At 46.8% G+C, this 12,345-nt stretch overlaps 1 protein-coding gene across 5 annotated transcripts; it reads right to left on the reverse strand.

The window, feature by feature from the left end:
• Positions 1 to 612: 612 nt before the first annotated feature.
• LOC122393115 (uncharacterized protein C1orf50 homolog) lies at positions 613 to 7,298 on the reverse strand. Of its 5 annotated transcripts, none has more exons than XM_043388773.1 (5): positions 7,270 to 7,298; positions 4,479 to 4,582; positions 4,252 to 4,361; positions 1,721 to 1,939; positions 613 to 1,588 (listed from the first exon to the last, which is right to left on the reverse strand). In XM_043388773.1, exons 2-5 carry the CDS (start codon positions 4,540 to 4,542, stop codon positions 1,409 to 1,411), a joined length of 573 nt encoding a protein of 190 aa, XP_043244708.1. In that variant the 5' UTR covers positions 4,543 to 4,582; positions 7,270 to 7,298; the 3' UTR covers positions 613 to 1,408. The 5 variants fall into 5 exon arrangements, with proteins under 5 accessions (XP_043244708.1, XP_043244710.1, XP_043244709.1 ...); XM_043388775.1 differs by lacking the exon at positions 7,270 to 7,298 and adding an exon at positions 7,172 to 7,254; XM_043388774.1 differs by lacking the exon at positions 7,270 to 7,298 and adding an exon at positions 7,120 to 7,189.
• Positions 7,299 to 12,345: the final 5,047 nt, after the last annotated feature.

The following is a 12,345-nucleotide window of genomic DNA, read 5'->3' on the forward strand; positions in this document are numbered from 1 at the left end:
TGATTATGGTCATTGACAGTGTGACTATGCCGGTAACTCAGGGACAGACTGGTGTTGTGAGACCCTCACCAAAAGGCGATAGGGCACTGCACTGAGCCTACTGGACCGATTCGAACTTCACCAGGCAGAACTCCAACGCTCGGACTGAGCCGAATGTGTATGATTTCTTCAAGAAGCCATTGCTAGGCTAACCCTGCGTTCGATGTCTCTCGGACGGCGAAGATTCTACGTTGTCCCGTGTCCGGCCAATCCCGTTGAAGGTCAGCGAGGGCTCGGCTGCGGTTATGGAGCGTGATTGACCGGACGACGCAGAATCTTCGCAGTTCGCCGTCCGAGACATCGAACGCGAGGTAAATCACCCGATCTCGGTAGTCTACGGCAGACCCCGGTCGACTCGAGTCATGCGAGTCGTGCCATTGTGTCACTCCAGTAGTATAGACCGCTATTAGTCTAAAAAAAAAAATCCGAACTGAAGTTGCATACCGAAATATTGTATTAACAGAAAAAGTATATCAAAGTTGTTTAGTCCAAACATATAAACTATAACGGGAAACGGATGAGTTGTAAAAAAACGTTCATAAATGTACCATAAAAAGTCTGCCAGTTACGGGATGAGAGTTCATGTATAAACAAGTAGCAACGATCAAAAGCAGCAAAAATGAGGATTATGGAAAACCAATACTGAACTTCGGTACGTGAGTCGCTCGCTCGTAATTCCCGTAACACTGTTCACCCCGAGTCAAACATTGACCATTAAAATACCCATACTACACATACAGGCAGTGGCAGAAATACGTCGCACTCCGGCCAGAGGACATATGCACCGTATCCAGTGTTAGAAAAACAAGGCACACACACGCCGCACCGCCGCGCCCCCAGTCCGCCCATTATAAACATGGCGACATGTCGAGCTCTCAAACGACAGACCAGTGATACTGACACCGCCCAGTCTCAGCGTGTCGAGGCGTCAAAGTAAAAACGAGTGTAACAAAAGTGATAAACAGAACGAAATGTACAACATGCCCACCCATCAAGCGACGTTCGAAGACCGACGCATCATGCTTTTTGGGCGAAACAATGAGGTTGGATCCTGAGTTACTCATCAGTTCGCCATTCCGCAACCAGAATATGAGCGTAATTCAAAAAACGATTCATATCCTCATCTAACCATCCGTATCACACATCTCGCGTCTCAACAGCTACGAAACGCCACGCAATACGGAGCCACCAAAGTAGGACCGTATAAGAAGTCCCCCCAACCCCTGTGACAACCACTCATCACTCACCACCTACCCCTGAGTCCATCGTATGAGACACCCCATCGTCACACGATTGCACGTCACGAGCGATCCGGCCCGCAGCCGTCTCAGCTGCAGCAGAACGCACATTTCCCTCGCCAGTAAAACCTCTACGAGACACCGCCATCGGACGGCTGAGCGATGGCCAGCACGCGCTTGTTGTGCAGGATCTGCTCGATGAGGGCGTCGTCCGTGGCGCGGCTGCTCAGGTCCTCCTCAGGGGTCCAGGAGAGGTCGTTCTCGAGTCGGTAGGCGCCCCGGTACTCGTGCGGGCATGCACTGCCCCATTCCTGTAAACACAATAACCGGGTAAGTGGTTAGTGATTGGCAATCATTCATCACGAAGCAATCACAAATCAAGAGTTAAAAAATAACGCGAAAAGCTTTACTTTCCCCAGTCTGGAATAACAAATAGTCCGTACCTGAGGCGAAATCATAGACATGTAGCGTTGGCCGTTGGGACGTTCGTACATGTAGTACATGTTGCCGGGGATCTTCTTGCAGTTGCACGTCACGTGGTGCAGATCGTTGTTGCGTTTTGCCTCGCCCAGCACCTTTTCGGCCTGAGCCTGCAGAAAGCGGATCTGTTCCACAATCACCTGCAGTTTGTTACCGACATTGGCCCGCACAAATGAGTCCGCCTGAAAAATAAAATAAGTAACGTGTTAGCCGGCTTTAATAATTTGGAGAAAAGACTGCCTGACTAGTTCAGTTGAAAGAAAGGCTAGAAAATAAAAAATGCCACCTCATAAGACACATGAATGTGTGGTACCAGTATAACGCCTTTTGGGGCGCCTAACGGAGCGAGCGAGAGGGTGAGCCTTGCACGTGCGAAATTTCGAGGGGTACCTCCAGCTGACTTACCCCTCGAAATTTCGAGGGGTACCTCCAGCTGCACGGCACCCTACTAACCGGTCTCTAGCGATGTGCCAAATTTAAGCACAATCGGCCCAGCCGTTCTCGAGATCTGGAAACGACCCCTGCACGTGCGCACGTGCAGCAGCACCCCAACTCTGGCACATGGATATGCATTGCCTAGTGGGTGCCTACCTACATGCCAAGCTTCAGCGCAATCGGCCAAGTAGTTACCGAGATATTGCAACAATTACGAAACTGGCACCTCTTCGTTTTGCACGTGGCACGTGCAAAAGGCGTCACCCACATGCATCGGGAATAGTCCAGTACTTGGTAAAAGGAATGAAGCTACCCTACAAAAGTTACCGCGTGTAAATCGGTCAAGTGGTTGCTGAGATATAAGCCTCGCAAAAGCGTCCGCACGGCCGGCCGGCCGGCCGTTCATACTCAGAAATTTCCGTTAACCTTCCAGGCGGTGGGGGGGGGGGGCATTTTTTTTGCCCCCCCCCTTAGTTTTTTTCGATATATCTCGAGAACCGCTGCGCCGATCGTCACCAAACTTTCAGTACCCTCCCGGGAGTAGCTAGCGCACATGGTGACAAAAATTTTCCAAAGGCTATGATAGGTTGGCCGCTAATGACGTCAGAGTGACGTCATTTTTGCCATTTTCGACCCAAAAAAAGGTTTCGCGGGAAGAGCTGTCAGGCCTACAGCTTTAGAGATACAGAAAAATGTTCCAGACATAAAAGGTGTGGAATCAAGAGGGCTACAAAACTGCTATTTCGGTTTTTCGATTTTTTGGATTTTGACCCCCAAAAATCAAAAAATAGATTTTTTGAATATAATAGCCGAAAAATCCAAAAAGTTTTTTTGAATTTCGAAAAAACAGAATATATGTGATAGTCCCTACCGCCTTCTATCTACATACCAAATTTGAGATCAATACCTCTTTTTTTGGCCGGCCAAGTTATAGCGAAAAAAACTGTTCAAAATTGATGACGTCAAATATTCAAACTCAATTTTTAGCAATTCTAGACCTCGTAGCGCAAAAAAAAGACCACCATTAGACTCCCCGTGACGAGCTGCATCGAATCGATACCCATTTTGTGCAAAAATATCAACTTTGAAATTTGACCTTTTTTGACCTGACCTTGACCTGACCTCCACCAGAAAGTGACCTAAACCGTACCTGATGGTCTTATAACCAATACCATTGAGTTGGAAATGAAAAACTGGCTATAAAACATGCATCGCACAACCTTAGTAAAGTTGGGTTCATGTGGTGACCCTTGGTGACCTTTGGTGACCTGACCTGTGACCTGACCTGGTATGACCAGTGACCTCTAATAGCAACATATGTACTAGACAACTGACGCCTTATCGCTGATTTTCGACAAAATGCGTTTTACTCGGTGTTAAAAGCGCTTTCCCTAGAAGCCCCGTGAACGGTGAAACATTTTATCTTTGACCTGACCTGTGACGTCATCGGTGACCCCGAGGTCAATGAAATTTGGTTTCGCTCGACAAATTTGACAGGGCTATCGAACGCCGTTTTAATTTTCCGGATCCGTCCAGTAGTTTCGGAGATACGGGGGGGGGGCAAAAAAATGCCCCCCCCCCCCACCGCGCGGAAGGTGGCTGGGAGGCCCACCGCCTGCCGGGCTAATCTAAGGAAAGACTCCGCTCGCTTCGCTCGCTCCGTAATAAATAGCAGTGATTCATGTTTTTTACACTTATCGTGCGCGACAGTCCTAACCACACGTCACATATCGAAACTACCACAGGTGGCAGGAGGCAATGAAAGTTGTACCCACGCTAGATGTACCGCGGTCCGCGATTGATCGGGCCCGACGAGTCAGAACGTTACTCCGGGGAATGAAGGAAGGCCGTGTCCTCTGGTTATACCACCGTACTGAACGGTCTATCTAGAAGCAGATCAGGCCATTGTCCCTACAGCCGAGGCACTGGCTGACTGGCTGGTACAGGGTGGTCGAGGAACACCCTGCTATTGGTCAGCTTGGATACAAGAACATCCAGCACTGCATGCGGGCCCCAAAGTCAACTGCAATACGACGGCGGTTTTATTAGCAGGACTTGCCTTTTGCACTTCCTTTGCCAGGTCAACAAGGTCTGTTGACAGTGCCTTTGATGCATGTTTGGGATCCACCAGCTGGTTAATCCCATCTTGCTTTAGGTTCCTCAATGCCACTGTAAACACGTTTAGATGAGTGAGAGCAAGAGCATTATCAAAATGAGCCAAATACTGAATGTCTGCCTTTTACAACAATATGCCATCAGAATAAATATAATAGTTTAATCATTTACCTTGATTCCCTGAAGCTGCAGCATTGGTGGAAACAATGCCATTGCCTTGGGGAGAAGTTGACATCTTCAGCTACGAAAAATATATATTTGTTCTTTTATTATGCCTGTGAAAATAACATAGATAAGCATATCATCTTACATATCATGCAGCGGTGGCTTAGAAGTTTGTATTTGAGATGTCAACCTAATTTTAACCTTCCAGGCGGTGGGGGGGGGCCTTTTTTGCCCCCCTTTAGTTTTTTCGATATATCTCCAGAACCACTGCGCCGATCGTCACCAAACTTTCAGTACCCTCCCGTGAATAGCTATTGCACATTGTGACCAAAAATCTCTTCAAAGGCTATGATAGGTTGGCCGCTAATGACGGCAGAGTGACGTCATTTCTGCCATTTTCGACCCAAAAAAGGTTTCGCGGGAAGAGCTGTCAGGCCTACAGCTTTAGAGATACAGAAAAATGTTTCAAACATAAAAGGTGTAGAATAAAGAGTGCTACAAAACTGATATCTCGGATTTTTGATTTTTTTGGATTTTGACCCCAAAAATAAAAAATATATTTTTTTGAACATAATAGCCAAAAAATCCAAAAAGTTTTTTGAATTAAAAAAAAAACGGAATATATGTGATAGTCCCTACCGCCCTCTATCTACATACTAAATTTGAGATCGATACCTCTTTTTTTGGCAAAGTTATAGCGAAAAAACTGTTCAAAATTGATGACGTCAAATTTTCAAACTCAATTTTTAGCCATTCTAGACCTCGTAGCGCAAAACACAGACCACCATTAGACTCCCCGTGACGAGCTGCATCGAATCAATACCCATTTTATGCAAAACTAACAACTTTGAAATTTGACCTTTCTTGACCTGACCAGTGACCTTGACCTGACCTCCACCAGAAAGTGACCTAAACCGTGCCTGGTGGTCTTATAACCAACACAATTGAGTTGGAAATTAAAAATTGGGCATAAAACATGCATCGCACAACCTTAGTGAAGTTGGGTTCATGTGGTGAGTGGTGAGTGGTGAGTGGTGACCCTTGGTGACCTGACATGTGACCTGACCTGGTATGACCAGTGACCTCTAATAGCAACATATGTACTAGACAACTGACGCCCTATCGCTGATTTTCGACAAAATGCGTTTTACTCGGTGTTATAGCGCTTTCCCTAGAAGACCCGTGAACGGTGAAACATTTTATCTTTGACCTGACCTGTGACGTCATCGGTGACCCTGAGGTAAATGAAATTTGGTTTCCCTCAACAAATTTGACAGGGCTATCGAACGCCGTTTGAATTTTCCGGATCCGTCCAGTAGTTTCGGAGACACGGGGGGGGGGGGGGCAAAAAATGCCCCCCCACGCGCGGAAGGTCCACCGCAGTGCCAGGTTAACACATGCCCTCAGCTCTGATGCCTGGCTTATGCATAAGTTACTGTCCCTTTCACACAGTCAGGCACTGCAGAGTGCAGTCAGTAGTTACAGTCTACACCAGAGCTGCAGTTACTTGTTAGCTATAATAAGCAATGCTCAAATGCTCCAAATGCAAGTTACCTAAGTAAATATGCTTCAAATGCAAGATACACAACTAAATTTATAGCTTTCATAGTGGTGTCACATTTCTGTTCTTGACAACTTCTCCCAACATACAATTAACTAGGAGCACAGGGTTAAGAACAGCTTTTGTCAAATGTCAAGTAAAAGTGACTACATGATATCGTAAATTGAAACATTAGACTTTGGTGAATCTTTTGCAAGGTAAGTGATCAAGATGATTTTCCATGGTTTTAGCAGATGGAATCTCTGCTATGTTTTCAGTCGCAATGTGTTTGAAATGTGTGTATTTTGATTCCATGGTTATGTTGCAATATCTGAGCATAAAATGCTTGGTCGTAGAGCTGCTGTAAATGCTAGCGTGACTGTGGAACCTTAAAACCATAAGCCATCACAGCCATCACAAGAGTCCTGGGCCCTGTTTCATGGCTTATCAGTTGATGCTAATTGCTAGGGGTATCATATCATGGTAGTTGGTACTGTGTAGTGTGTTTCCATGGAAAAATCAACAGACTCTGGCACTCAACATGAGAGCATTCCAGTTTGTCCATGCTTCTATGGAAACCCAACACTGCAATACCAGTAGCATCAGGAAGCAGCAAGCCAAGATGACACTAACTTGTGTTGTCCCACACTCACTGATCACTCAACTGTCAAACTTGTGTAAATTAGGTAAGTCACAGATTCTGATGACTGACAACACAATACCAAAGTCTTTAATAATGCAACACTATGGTTAAGCTTCTAAGTGAAAGTATTACGCAGTTAACTTAAACACACATAACATTAACATTCCACAGTCACACTTAAACACACATAAAGTCACATAAACATTATGCATCAAGACAGAAGCTCAAACTGAAATGAGGTGCAATAGCCAGAACAATTCGGTTTATAGGACTTAGGAAATTCAGTTCAACCCAGTTGAACAGCCAGTTATGAGCTCGCTAAGCTATGTTATATAACACGACGCGGGCGAAATTCCACAGCCGCGTGTAAATAGGGATTGTTGCAAGCTTATAACTCCACCCGCGACGTTGCAATAGATGCCAATAGTGCTTTACATTTTTAAAATCATGCTTTCAAAATCTACCAGGAGCAGAGCACTGCATCGAAATTATCACAAAATTATGCTGTAGCCTCACAAATCTTCACCACATTCCGATGGAGTGAGGAATGATTGTGTTCATCAGCGTCCCTTCGGGACAAAGCTGGGGCTGATGTGTGCATTTAAGCCAATGACAGCAATGGTTTGCAGTTGGATTTGTATATGAAGAACATAAAAGATAAACTCATGCGCCAGTTTTGAAGAAACTGCGCAGCCTCGCTTGGTACCGTTCAAACCGTTTCATCTTTCAAATTGGTATTATGACGTCATTATTCCTAACCCTGAAGTATTTCTGGTCGATCATAAAACAATTTCATAACAAGTTATAAAATCATAGGTGGAAGATCCGTAAATTGATAAGAAATATGTTTTTGGGATATGCAATATCAGAAGCATATGGTAAAATATCCTGAGGAAAGTATGTATTACCCATTACCTTAAGTTTTATTACGTCAATAGGAAAAGGATATTTTTGATGATGACCCAGAACCACGAAAACCTAAACTTTATTCCATTCGGCTCTGATACCCCGCGTCGGTTTAGTGTCGGCCATTTTCCCACCTGGAAAATCGTGATTTAAACAAACCGGTAAGGTTCTCTGTTCTCTCCTTACTGTTACGTCTCTGTTTTGTTAATTTGCTCCTTTCTCCATCAAAAGTTTCCTTCATACTCGTTTCTTGGGTGTGCCGCCTGTGAGATCTCGTTTTTTTTTTTTAACCCTCTTCGTGCGTTTGGCACGCTTTTTTCGGCGCATTTCCAACCATCTACATTCTCTAAACATGGCCCCTCCCCTCTCCCGCCCCCGCCCTCCCCTGACCCGCCCCCTCCTCGAAGATTCCTCTCCGGGCTCGCCTGGTCGAGGCTGGGAGCCGCTAGATGACGTGCCTGACGGGCAGTCGTTTATCATCCTGACTAGTCCTGATCGGTCCCTCCAGGGCCTGTCACCGTTTCGAATCAAACGAGAACTCGACACCTTAATCGGCCCGGTTGTCACCGCAAAGGTAGTCCGATCGGGATCTCTTCTAATCCGGGTTAAAAACAAGGCTCAGGCCTCGCTGGCCCTTTCGATCCAGACTTTCCTCGGCAACGAAGTCGCCGCCAGCCCTGCCACCAAACTGAACTCGGTGGCCGGCACTGTATTTGCCCCATCACTGAAAAACATGGACGAAACGGAGCTCCTACACGAACTGCGGCCGCAGGGGGTCACCCTCGTCACTCGACTCCGCTCGCGTGGCCCCACCCCAAACCCGAGGATCAAAATCCACTTTCTGGGCCTTACCTGCCCACCGGCTATATACGCGGGATATGAAATCTTGGAGGTCAGGGAATGGGAGCCCAGCCCCCGCCTCTGCCGACAGTGCGGCAGCTACGGCCACAACCAGACGACCTGCAGGTCAAAGCGACTGAACTGCCTGAAGTGTGGCACATCCGGCCACAAGGTCGATGAGTGCGACCGGGATCTCTACAGGTGCGGCCACTGTGGTGGCCCGCACCCAGCCTGGGATCGGATGTGCCCCGCATGGGAGTACCAAAAAAATAAGCTCAAAGCCAAGCTGGCGCCACCACCCCCGCCTCCACCGTTCCCGCCGAGTTCCTACTCGGAGTCAGGTGCCTCTGAATATCCGGCGCTCTCGTCCTCTCCACGCAGGGCCTCACTCACCGACACCGTACCGAGTCGCGAAAACCCGCCGGTCCAGAGTCGCACCCCGAAAGCCCCTGTCCGTCGACAGCTGAGCGCGCCCGAGGCTGTGGAGACCCCCGCGTCTGAGCCGGAGCGGGTGACCGAATCGCCCCTCAGCTCGGACGGAAAGCAGACGGAGACGTCGGCCGGTCCTCCGGCTGTCACCCCGGGACAGGCGCAGTGCGACCGCGGCGACGACGAATCGGTTCCAAACAGCACCGGCAACATGGTGATGGAGTCATGGGTCGACAGTATCGTGGACACAGGGGCGGACTCAGACGTTTCTGACACAGAGACCGTCTCTACAATCGTGGGTCCGGTGGCCTCTCCGCCCGCCGACTTAGAGACGGATGAGGCCGCCCCAGCGGCGAGCCAGCATGTAAACGCAGACACTCAGCATCCGCGAGCCACGACACGCGCCCCGTCCCTAACCCCGTCAGAGGGGATGAAGACCAGAGCCGCAGCGGCGGCTGCTCGTGAAAAATCTGTTTAACACTCAACACACATAAAACATGCATCGATCTGATGAATTCGTCCTCCAGTGGAACACTTCCTCTCTAGTGAGCCACTGGGGCGAATTCAAGAACTATATATTAAATAAAAAACCGTTGATAGCCGCCATTCAGGAGACCCATTTTCTGGACTCAGATTCCTCTAATTACAACTTTAACATACGTGGATATACTTTATATACAAATAACGTAAATGAAAAACCCCGCCGAGGCGGCTCGGCCCTTTATATTGCTAATAACCTCTTGCACCACGAAATTCAGCTCCGCACCACGCTTAACGCGGTCGCAGCTCAAGTCAAAATAGCGCAACATGACCTTGCCATCCTTTCCCTGTACCTTTCCCCTAGCCACCGCTTTTCCTCCTCTGAACTCCGCCAATTGTTTGTCCAGCTCCCCCACCCCTGCCTAATACTAGGAGATTTTAATGCCCACCACAGATCCTGGGGCTCAACAACGAACAACGCGCGCGGAACACTAATTGATAAGATAATGGATTCACTTGATCTCATTTGCATTAACAACCGCACACCCACTTTCACCAGACGCAACCAAGGTCAAGTCATACACTCCGTCATCGACTTGGCCTTCACAGACACTAACACCGCGACACTTTTCACTCAACACGTCGGAGATGATACATTGTTTAGCGACCATTATCCCATTCACTATCAACTTAATGTCCCTTCAGGACAAGCCAATTTTACATTTCTTCCTCGTTGGAACTTTAAGAAAGCTGATTGGGCCTCCTTTCAAAAACATATAGATGAACACACTCCCACCCCTCCCCCTGACATCAACACCTTTTTAAACGTGATTCTCGCTGCTGCTCACCAAAATATTCCCCATACCCACCCCCCACGTGAAAACAAAGCTGCCCCTTGGTGGAACGCTGACTGCAATCGAGCTGTAGCTCTGCGGAAGCGTGCCTTACGAGTCTTTAACAAATGTATTTGCGATTACCATGAAAATGCCCTCCGGAAGGCCCGATATGATGCTTCACAAATAATACTTTAAGCAAAACAAGAAGGATGGCACTCCTTCTCTAACAACTTTAATAGATTTACTCCCCTTTCTAAAATCTGGTCGCTAATTAGAGTTTTTTATACAAGGCGCAGCACAACTTACAAAATTCCTCATCTCTACATTAACAACACCCACTACGCCACTCCCCTTCAAGTTGCGACACAATTCGCCCAACATTACGCACGAATATCTTCTGCTCAACAATACACACAAGTACAACATGACAGCTTTAACACAACACTCGACACCCTCTCCTTCGACTCAGCAAATACTGAAAATTATAACAAGCACTTTGACTTGTTCGAACTTAGACACGCCATATCTCGATGTGGTGAAACGTCGGTAGGGCCGGATCAGATAGCCTATCCTTTCTTCAAAAACCTTTCTGAATCCGGCCTTGAAAACCTTTTGATAGTAATCAATAATCTATGGGAAAACAATTTGTACCCCGAGAGCTGGAGATACAGTACCATCGTCCCCATCCTTAAACCCTCCAAACCACCCTCCTCCCCCTCTAGTTATAGACCTATATCCCTAACCAGTTGCGCTGCTAAATTGACAGAACATATGGTCAATGGACGGATTAGGGCATATCTAGAAGGTAACTACCTCCTCTCTCCACATCAAACAGGATTTAGGTCTGGCCGCTGCACGGCAGACAATATAGTCCACCTCATTGATGACATCCAGAAGGGCTTCCAAAATGACATGTATACATTTGCAGTTTTCATTGATTTTCAAAACGCCTTTGATAAAGTAAATAAACAAGCCCTTCTGATCAAACTTCATAAGACAGGTATTCGCGGCCACATGGCCCATTATATCTCTAATTTCCTCAAAGATAGAACATTTAACGTACGATGCGGTAACACATTTTCTCCCAATCTTAATCAGGATCACGGCCTCCCTCAGGGCAGTGTCCTCTCCCCAACCCTCTTCCTTATTATGATTAACGACCTTTTTCAAAATCCACCTAGTAGCCTTAAGCATTCTATTTTTGCCGATGATGTGGCCATTTGGGTAACGCGAAGAAACATTGACTCGGCTTTTGCCTCCGTTCAAAACGCAATGGAGGATATTAATAGCTGGTGCGATAAATGGGGCCTAGTCTTGTCACCCAGCAAAACAGTAGCACTTATATTCTCCCATAAGTCCCGTTTTAAATTTGATACCGAACTTAAAGTAAAGAACCAAACTATCAAATACGTTAAAACGTTCAAATACCTCGGCATCACACTAGATAGTAGACTCTCCTTTAAACATCACTTTGAAGACGTTAAAATGCGTTGCACTAGGCGCCTCAACATACTTAAGTGTATAGCAGGAAAGGATTGGGGTGCTGATCGCAGCACCCTCCTTAACCTATACACTTCCCTAATCCGTCCTATCCTGGATTACAACAGTTTTCTATTTGATGATATAGCTTCTAATCAGATCGAATCACTTCAAGTTATACAAAATAAGGCCCTGCGTATAGTTACAGGAGCCCAATGCACCACAAATATCAAGGCTCTCCACGCAGAATGTAATATTCCTCTTCTCTCTCACCGCCGTAAACTCCAACTCCTTCGCTTCTATGCGCGCACTTTCTTGTCCCCTTATTCGCCTTCGCACCGCATTGTCTCCAATCGATATACGGACGACCCTCCCACAACGGCCCAACTCAAATACCCGATAATCGCCTATCGCATAGAAAGGACACTTAGTGATTTCCAGTTGGATTTTCCATCTATTTTTCATCGGCCACCCATCTCTTCTTTCTTTCTGCCAGCCATAGAGAATATTGCATTCCTGTACGCAGAGGCAAAATCAAAAGTCACAAAAGAAGAAAGCATTCAACTTTTCTATGAGCATAAAGAAGAACATAAAGACTATGCATACATATATACAGATGGTTCAGTTTGTGACGGGAGGACGGCAGCCGCTGTCACATCTGACCATCATAACAAAACAAGTAGGCTACACGACGACCATAGCATATTTAGTGCTGAGTTG

The sequence above is a fragment of the Amphibalanus amphitrite genome, unplaced genomic scaffold (genome assembly GCF_019059575.1).
Source record: "Amphibalanus amphitrite isolate SeventyFive unplaced genomic scaffold, NRLGWU_Aamphi_draft 000516F_arrow, whole genome shotgun sequence".
Taxonomy (NCBI): domain Eukaryota; kingdom Metazoa; phylum Arthropoda; class Thecostraca; order Balanomorpha; family Balanidae; genus Amphibalanus; species Amphibalanus amphitrite.

Bases quoted from the DNA above. Each gene is read 5' to 3' on its own strand.
- LOC122393115 (XM_043388773.1), bottom strand. From the start codon at position 4,542: ATGTCAACTTCTCCCCAAGGCAATGGCATTGTTTCCACCAATGCTGCA. The intron at 4,362-4,478 runs GTAAATGATTAA...ACGTGTTTACAG, and splicing joins TGCAGCTTCAGGGAATCAAG to TGGCATTGAGGAACCTAAAG. The intron at 1,589-1,720 runs GTACGGACTATT...TTGTGTTTACAG, and splicing joins TGTCTATGATTTCGCCTCAG to GAATGGGGCAGTGCATGCCC.